General features: G+C 46.1%; 1 protein-coding gene across 3 annotated transcripts in view; it reads left to right on the top strand.

Moving 5' to 3' along the window:
• The window catches only part of IGF2R (insulin like growth factor 2 receptor), an 83,771-nt gene that overhangs the window by 25,857 nt on the left and 48,246 nt on the right, over positions 1-9,668 (top strand). For all 3 annotated transcript variants that reach the window (XM_075554296.1, XM_075554295.1, XM_075554294.1), the window contains exons 3-4: positions 4,793-4,917; positions 6,650-6,748. In XM_075554296.1, the coding sequence (XP_075410411.1) occupies positions 4,793-4,917; positions 6,650-6,748 (224 nt within the window). The remainder of the gene's footprint in view (positions 1-4,792; positions 4,918-6,649; positions 6,749-9,668) is intronic.

Raw genomic sequence — 9,668 nt, 5'->3', positions numbered from 1 at the left:
ATTGAATTGAAAATCCTGATCTTGAAACACAAACAGCAAAACCCAAACCTCTTACTGCCCCGTTAGAGTCTGACTCATAGCAACTCGATACAGGGTTTTGGAGGCTGTAAATCATTACCGGGGTGTATTAGCCTCATCTTTTCCCACCAGAATGGCTGGGGGGTGTGAACTGCCAACCTTGCAGTGACTTATTGCCGTCTTTCTTTGTGGTTCAATTCTTCTGCTGTGTAAGTCATATTCTATGGTGTGACTCTATTGAAGTTTCTATTTTTCTACTCTGATTGATAGGTATTTGGGTTGTTTCATTCTCTTATTGTGAAAAACATTAGGCATGGTTTCCCAAATGGACTCTGGTGGCACAGTGGGCTAAGCATTAGGGTGCCAACCAGAAGGTTAGCAGTTTGAAGGCAGCAGCCACTCTGAGGGGGAAATATGAAGCTATCTTCTCTTAAAAATATTTACAGCCTTGGAAAACCATATGGGGCCAGTCTCTCAAAATGATTTCATGACAATGGATTATTGTTTTTCATGTTTCCTGTTACGTATGTCTATGATTTTCTCCCTTCCTGTATGTACGTAAGAGTCTAAAATAGCTAGATCGTAGGGCACATGAATATTCAATTCTATGACAATGCCGTGCTGACTCACATAGAGCTTTTTCAGATGGTGGATAAGTATCTGCAATACTTAGTATTTTAATTTTGCTGTGAATGCCATTGTGGCGTCGACTTTTAGTTCCTTGATCACCATTGATGTGGAACATCTCTTGATGTGTTCATTGGCATATCTTTTTTTTCTGTTTGGCCACACTCTGACCATTTTTCTATTGGATTAGCTCTTGCATGTGATCCATTCTGTTTTCGCCCCAGAAATTTTTTCTTTGCTTTAGAATGTTAAAATTTACATAATGTGATTTGTTGTTAGGCGCCATTGAGTCAGCTCCAACTCGTAGCAATTCTGTGTATACAAGATCATGCCGCTTGGTTCTGCTCCACCTGCACACTGGGCCTATTGCTGCAGTCGCTGTGGATATAGCTCTTCAAGGGTTTGCCTGTTTTTCTCTGACCCTCTCTACCAAGCATGACGTCCTGCTCAGTGACTGGTTTCTCCTGATGATATGTTCAAATTACTTAAGACAAAGTCTCACCATCCTTGCTTCGAAGGAGCATTCTGGCTGTATTTCTTCCAAGAGGGGTTTATTGGTTGGTTTGTACTGGCAGTCCAGAGTACTTTCAATCTTCTTCACCAACACTAGACTTCAAAGCATTAAGTCTTCAACAAATTAAAACGGTCCTCTTATTCATTGTCCAACGTGCATGTGCATATGAGACAATTGAAAATACCATGGCTTTGGCCAAGTCTTCAAAGTGACATTTTTGCTCTTTAACACTTTAAATAGGTCTTAGTGATACTGAGTGAATTCAGACTTACAAGCTGCTCTGTAGGACAGGCTAGAACTGCCCCTGTGGGTTTCTGAGACCGTATTTATGCAACAGATATGCCCAGTTATTACATTGTTTGATTTCTTGACTGCTGCTTCCATGAGCATTGATTATGGATCCCAGAAAAAAAGAAATCCTTGACAATGTTGATCTTTTTCCATGTATCATGAGGTCCATTTGTGAGGATTTAAATTTTTTTTTCTTTACATGTAGTTGTAATCCATACTGAACACTATATATAGTCTTTGATTTCACCGGTAAGGGCTTCAAGTCCTCTTCCCTTAAACCAAGCATGGTTGTGTCATTTGTATGTCATAAGTTGCTAATGAGCTTTCCTCCGATCCCCATGGCTTGTTCTTCCTTCCTTAGTCTAGACTCTCACGTTATTTGTTCAGCAGATGATTGGGTAACTATGGTGAAAAGGTGCAGCCCTGGCCAATCCTCTCCTTCTTAAACCATGCAGTATTCCTTTGTTCTGATGGAAGAGCCACTTCTTGGTCTGTGTACATATTCCGCGTGAGCCCAGTGAAGTGTTCTGGAATTCCCATTCTTCTTAATGTTATCCATAGGTTGTTAGGATCCTCATAGCCAAATGCTTCTGCATAATTGATAAAACACAAAGAAACATCTTTTAGGTGTTCTCTGATTTCGGCCCCATCCATCTGACAGCAGCAAGGATGTTATGTCTTCCACATCCTCTTCTGAATCCAGTTAGAATTTCTAGCAGCTTCCTCAAAAACGCTGTAGCCAGTTTAATTATCATCAGCAAAATTTTACTTGCTTGTGATATTAATGATGCTGTTCAATAATTTATGTCTTCTGTTGTTTAGCCTTTCTTTAGAATGGGTACAAATATGGACCTCTTCTAATTGGTTGACCATGTAGCTGTTGTCTGTATTTCTTGGCGTAGATAAATGAGTTCTTCCAGGACTGTATCAGCTCATTGAAACATTTGGATTGATAATCTGTCAATGCCCTGAGCCTTGTTTTTCCATAATGCCATTCGTGCAGCTTGAAATTCTTCCTTCAGTACCATGGATTTTTTGATTATTTGCTAACTTGTGAAGTGGTTGAGTAACTCTTGAATGGGTGGGCTATCATAATGTGACTGGGTGTGAGTTTTCCTCCTCTCTCCTCTTTGGCATTCAGACTGAGTTCTTAGCAGGATATCTTCCATCTTCCTTTATTTTTTGTACGAAGAAAGACATTTTTCTTTAAACATTATTTCCTCTGCATCTTTCCTTTTGGGGACTCCTATATTCAGAATACCAGCACTTCAACTTTTATCCGGTGTTTAGTCTTTTCTTTTGCATATTCATTTCTTTGCTTTTTCCCTTTTTCCTGGAACATTTCTTCATTTTAGCCTGAAAGCTTGTTCATTTGTTCCTCAGCTGCCTTCTTTCTCTTATCTGCCATCTCTTGTGTGTTTTTAGAAATTCATTGCTGATATATTTTTAGATCTTCCATTTCTGCTTATATTCTTATTTCAGATTAATAATATCTTATCATATCTCTAAAATTCTATTTATGAGGTTCTTTTATGTCTGTTCTCATAGCTCTCATTCTGTTCCTTCTGTAATCTAGTCTTTTCTTTCTTTCTTCTTCCCCTTTTGAAATGGTTGTGTTCCTCAGACATCTTATTTTCTTTGGCTGCTGGCCTCCTTTGCCCTTAGGGGTGGGTGGTGTTTATTTTGTCAGACTGTGCAAATGAGAGAAGGCAGGACCCAGTCTTAGTGTCTCAAGACCTCAGGACCCAGGGGGGAGGCCTGGGAGCTGTGGAGGAGGAGTTCTTCTGGCGGAGCGGCTCCTGGTGCACAGCACGGCACGGCACAAGAGTGCACCATCCTGTAACTGATTTAGAGGGGAGAGCAAGAACCTGGCAAGCCAGTGTGGACACTCACTCCATTTCCCTTGTGATCTCCTTTCCCTTCCTTCCACATGGATATTCTTTGCCTCAGGGACTCTTGTGTTAAAGCTCAGAAATGTGCATCTGGAGACTAACTTATCTGACTGTAGCATTTCTCACATTATTTCTCCACTTATGCACAGGAGAGAGATCGAGAGAGAGGGGTGTGTGTGTGTGTGTGTGTGTGTGTGTGTGTGTGTGAGAGAGAGAGAGAGAGAGAGAGAAATAGTAGGAATGAATCCTTTAATATTTTTGAAGGTGGACAGAAATCAATGTACATCAGACTAAACGAGAATTTACCACTGGCTAAACATAGCTACCATTAATCAAACACTTTAGAAGATGCTAGGCAATTGCTAAGCATCTTACACATGCTACTAATGAAGCCATCTGAGAATCCATTAACATATCAATGGATTCCTTTGAGCTTCAAACTTGTTGATATTACTCTCAAAGATGATATTCTTTGGTCACATTTCAGACAAGACAGAAATCCTTAAAGTAAAAGGTGCTGATATCTTTTTAATGCTCTCCTGGAACCCCATGGACTCTCACCATTTGACTGGACTCTGGAGAGGTGGTTCACGCTATCTTCTCCTAAAAGAGATGGGCAGCCATCCACCCATGCGCTCACACCCTTCACCTGTGCGGCCAAGCTCTTCTGGAATATTTTGCTTTTTAAACTCAACACACAGATCCACCCCAAAGAATGACTAGGAGCTAGGATTTCATTTCATAAAGGTTTGACCAAGTCCTGCCAGAAATTTGTGTGCTGATTGGAGTGGTGGGATTCGGGGCCAACACGACAGACACAATGTGTAGGATTATGGAGCTTGCCTTTGGGGAGAGAGACGACAGATGGGCAAAGACGTGAGACAGTTTTGGATAACTGGTGCAACAACAGAAGGACAATTAAGGAATGTGAAGAAGTGGAACAACTGGGATAAACCAGTGAAGTTGCAGGCTGAGAACCTGGTCACCTTACTGGTAGACCAGACCAAAGAATTCCCATTGCCCAGCGCATGTGACTGAGAGTGAAGGAAGCATCTCAGCCACAGGATGGTGGTGGATTCAATAGTAGGGAGCATACAGACACGAGGTGGTGGTGGATTTCACAGTAGTGGGAATACAGGCACGAGATGACGGTGGTTTCAATCTTAGTAGAGAGGTGGGTAGACTGGAGGGAAGCAGTAGGACCTTCTTCTAGACTGAATGTGGTGATGTGAGAAAGATAGGGCTCTAGACAGTGCATTTGGAACTTAAACAGCTGGGTGGGTGAGGGTCCCGTTCTTGAGATATGGGGAGCTCGAGGGAGGGAGAGAGTTTTAAGTGTCTAAGCTTGCAGATGAATTCCAGTGCCACTTTTAATTTGCTTATTCTTGAAAATAATTTGAAGCTTGCATATGTTTTATAGCTTGCTCATTCTCTGTCTTCTTTTAATAAGGTGACTCTCTTTTGAAAAGTGGAACCAGATCTCTTCTGGAATTCAACACCACAGTGAGCTGTGGGCAACCGGGTACAAATCACAAAGTCCAGAGTAGTATCACCTTCCTGTGCGGGAAAACCCTGGTGAGTCCACAGTTACTGCGTGCGTGTCTCATGCTTAACATGCTTAACATGTCTCATGCTTAACATGTGGACCCCGTGGGTGTTCTTCTTTGAGAGATATTCCAGAAAGACTCAGGGAACAGAACTAAAAACCCTAACAAACACCCTGAGCAAATCACCATCACCATCAAGAACCAGTAAACAAACCTCAAGCCTACAGTTAAATCTTTGAAGTGAAACTTGACCTGCACCCACTACAAGGCTCCCAATGCTGACGGATTGGGGGGTGTCAGCGCTCAGAGCACTGCTGAATGTTCAGGCTGCAGGCATGCACTTTTTAAAAAAATTTCTTAAACCTCTTCTCCCAGCATTTCATTTTGACAGGTTTTAGGGCCATGTGTTTATTTTAAACAACTGTTTTCCCCTCCCCCCGTTTACATTACATGGGAGAGAACGGCATCTATTTAGCCGAAGGCTCAGCCATTGGGTAATGGACTTCCCAGGCACTTTTGATTTCCTCTCCCCGATTCCCACCCTCTGTCGAAAGGGACTTTAATTGCATGAAGTGTGGTGCTTGCTGGTACTCTGTGCATTTTGATGTGATTTGTTGGCTTTAATTTTTAGTATTTAGAAGTTTTCAGTAAGTAACTGCCAACTTTTCGGGAGAAGCAGCGGGAATCCAAATCCTATGAGGGCACCTCACCAGAGTAAGAGCGCCAGGGCAGAGAAAACTCAGGTTGAGCGGAACTCAGGTGGCTGCCAGATTGCTTTCCACTAGCATTGTAGAAGCAGGTGCCACTGACCACTGCACCTCTGATCAACTTCAACTGCTTGAGGCCAAAGTCCACCTTTGCACACAGGCATGGAAAGTAGCACGAAGGCCGGGAGAAAGTGGGATCAGAGCCCTTACATGGTGGGGATGGTAATCAATGACAGGAAGCGAAGGAGTACAGGTTTTGAACGGAAAACTGATCTGCTGGGTAAACCTCCATCCACCTCCCAGTAAAAACTTACTTTTTTTTTTTTTAAGAAACACTTACAGTGTTAATTCTGATTGCACAGTTCCCCCACATACCAGCACCTCAAGAAAAAATTACTCTCCGTGCTTGCAATCTCCAGGTCTCTATCCGAGGGTATGAGCTAGCTGCTCTGTAATGGTCACCAGTTTCCTTCAGGCCACCCATGCTGCGGTACAAGCAGTAACAGTGCTGCCGCTGAGACCCTTCATTTGCCCCGGGAGTGTGCACTGGTGGGTTTCCACCTGGCCCACGGTTCATGGCGGGGGATCTGGTCATCCTGACCGGCTAGGCTGAGCCGTGTGTCTCTTAGGTGTACACACGGGAGACCAGTCCAGAAGGGCCTCCGCCCTGAGCTCACAGGAAGCATGAGTTCACGTTTCTGGCTTGGATTTTGTTGGCATTCGTGGGAGTTAGAGCTGAGCGGCTCGGAGCATTCGTTCCCCTGAGCTTGCTGTACTTGCGCAGCTCGGCCAGTGGAACAGTTTGGGGCCAGTTACATCAAAATTCCAATGTCATTTCGTGAAGGTTTACTTTGAGAATTTGGTTGTGTGGAGCACTTCTTGTTACCCTTGTTTAAAACGGTTATACGTTGCTCTCCCCCCCCCCCCCAACCCCTTCCTCCTGCCTGTCTGATGCTACTTAAATTTTCATTCGCCTCGACGATGTTCTCACTCTAAGAAAGGAAATCTTGCGCTGTGTGGGTGGTAACTTCTTTTCGTTTGCCCTTCACACAGGGGACTCCCGAGTTCGTCACTGCCACAGCATGTGTGCATTACTTCGAGTGGAGGACTTCCGCAGCCTGCAGGAAAGACACCTTTAAAGCCATTAAAGAGGTAATGTGTTTCGGAACACAAAGTCCCGGGACCTTTTAAGATCAGAAATACAGATCCCCTAACTGTTTTGGATGAAAAACGTGTTTCTCTTTTTTGGTTTTGGTTTTCAAACTGTAGTTGAGCAAAGACGTGACCACGTGCTCCCATTGTGAAAAATTGCCCGGGGAAGTTCTTATTTTTAGACCAGGGCATTAGCAATACCACAGGCTGTGGTTCTTGGTTTGCTGGCTCACAGGCCGATTCTGGGGTCTGGGAGTTGGAGACTCCAGAGCCAAGGAGCGGGCGTGGGTTTTTACCCCATGAAGGAGCCGCCTCCTGAATGTGTCCCCCAACTCTGCTGGCTTTCTGCAGGTTTGGGTTCCATTTTCCTGTGCAGGCTATTCAATGTACTCTCTGTGTCCTTGGGGTCACTTTTGGATAGCATGGCGGGTCCTGGCCAAGTGCCCCTCCCCTTACATTTTGTGCCGTGTCCCCCTCAGCTGAGATCACCATTCTCTGCTTCCACTCGGGACCTGTGATTATCTGGGCAGCCCCTGGCCCTGCCATTCTAGGGGACAAGGAGGCCGCTTCTTCTGCAGGCCTGAGCTCTTCTGTCCCTGCCCTGCACATGGCCTCTGGAGTGGGGGAGCCTGGACTGGGGGCCATGGTCCTCTCCCATCACGCCTGGTCTTAAAGGTGGCTTCCTGTCCCACCCTGACAACAGGAAAGGTTATCGGTTATTTTCACTCTTGCCCACTAGCCTTCTGTTTGCCAGGGTGAAGGGCAAAGGCTGTCGCAGGAGCTGGGAGCCGACTAACGGTTGCTGAACAAGTGTAGTTTGAGACAGGCTGCAGAAAGCCAGAAGTTTGCTTCTTAAGAATAAAACTAAATCTAACTCAAATAATATGTCATTGGTGTGCTTCACATCGGGTAGTTTATCAAAGAAAAGACAGCCTTACTGTTACCTCCCAGCTCACAGAACAGAGTGGATGTTGAAAAAGAAATTTAAAGTAGGGGGGAAGGAACGCCTAACACACTGATCCAGTTATTAGGCCAGCATTGCTAATGAGTTGGCTGCCACTCCTGGGGGTCTGAGGGGCCTTGTGCTCCATCGCTAGACCTTACTCCTAGGACACCCTTGGGTAGACTCAAGCCACCAGCCTTTCCCTTAGCAGCCCAGTGCCGTCACCATTTGCGCCACAGTCGTGTCAAACTCTCAAGGCGCCATAGTGGCTCACTTGCTTTCCATATTCTTCGTGTTCTGGCCAGCCCATGGGCCACCCCCGGGTTGTACCCTGCCCTGGGTCTGTTTTCTTGTCCAGCTCTGGGGCTAAGCATATATGCTCTTTCGCATTTTTTTGAACTGGGTAAACGGAGAGGAATGTACAGGCACCAGAGACCGCTGTGACCCTTGAAACCCGACATAACTCCTGGCTGGCCCTTCACGGAGAGGGCTGGCTGACTCGTTAGGAATAGTTCTTTTGGGTGGGGAGGTGCTGGCGACAAGGTGCAGCCCAGGTTTTTCTCAAAATAGTGCACGTGGATGTCCTGTAGAAGCTGAGCTAAGCATGATAAATGCTTGTAAGTTGGGCCTTTATCATTCGTGTAGGTATGGCTGGTGGCGAGGGGGTGAGGGTGGGAGGAGTTACTCAGTTTTCACTCTGTACTCCTTGAGAGCCTGTGGCAGCCTGAGCAATCGGGTCCTACTTACAGTGTGAAATGGACCTTGCTTTCAGGGGGCCCAGCATCTCAAGGTGTGGAGGCTGTACCTCATTGAGGACCACAGGCTCGTCCTTACCTGGGACAGATTAATGAACGGCAAGGGCAGATTGACTGGCTGTGAAGTAAGCCGGGCAGCCGCCCATCATCGCCAGTGCCAGCAACGCGTCTCACCTTCTTCCTTTCCCTTCAGTTTGGTTTGACTGTACCTTTCAGGCTATGGTATGACAACTTCAAAAAAATGCTATGAAGTGTTTGCTGTGCTTGTCAAAAATGCTCATTGTTCCTTAAGGGACAAACAAAAACCAAAGCAGATGAGCAAACCTGAAACCCAGCTTTGGTTTAGGGTTGCTTGTAGTCTTGATCGATGGCTTGGTCCCAATTGGAACATTTGGGTGGGGAAGATCTTGGTTGTCCCAAATGATTGGTACAATGCTTGGTCAGTGGATCCTGGCAGACTCCTTCCCCCGAGATTATTTCTTTAAAATACTGTAGACTTACGTGCCTGACCATAACAGTCTGGGAATGAATGAAATTCAGAACAGGCATGTTAGGAATTCTACCAGAGTTACATAAATAAGATTAATGTACCCAGGACAGTGCCGGTGCCCTGCCTTCAGCATGAGGTGTGGAGCTGGCTAGCCACTCTCTCCTTCCTGGCTGCCAAATTCCTGATGTCCTGTATGTCCCCATTGCCTTGCCCTGACTGGGAGCTGGAAGGCTTTCCAGGCAGGTTTGGGGGTCGGAGTGTCAGGGGTACTGCTGCATTTCCAGCTTGGGGGTGGGTGGGCTATGAGGTGATGCTCCTGTTCCCTTCTGGAGGAGGGAGACAGCAGGGGTGGCCAACTTCCCCGAGCTGGTGCCTGTCCAGGCTGAGTCCCTCAAGGTCCCTGTGAAGCTAAGCTGTTCAGAACTGTCCTCACCAGTCTGCCGAGGTCCTCCCTTCTGGGCTTCGTGTCGCTGAGTTCTCTCGCTGTGTGGGGGTGACCAGTTTTAGATTTGTGGGGTTGCAGACGTGTGTAGCTGCTCTCCAAGGAGCCCACCTTACCGTCCACAGTGCCAGTTTGGTTTATTTGACTTAGCCTCTCTGTAGACATCCTCGACCCGCTGACCTCTGCCCTCATTGGCTCTGGTGGCCTGTGCTCTCTTAGCCCCTGACCTCATTGTCGCTGAGTCATCTCTGAGTCACTCCATCTCCGAAAGGCTCCTCCTGGGCCCCCTG

The sequence above is a fragment of the Tenrec ecaudatus genome, chromosome 7, assembly GCF_050624435.1.
Source record: "Tenrec ecaudatus isolate mTenEca1 chromosome 7, mTenEca1.hap1, whole genome shotgun sequence".
NCBI lineage: Eukaryota > Metazoa > Chordata > Mammalia > Afrosoricida > Tenrecidae > Tenrec > Tenrec ecaudatus.
Note: the sequence above shows the minus strand (reverse complement) of the source record. Positions and strands in the feature narration are given on the sequence as shown.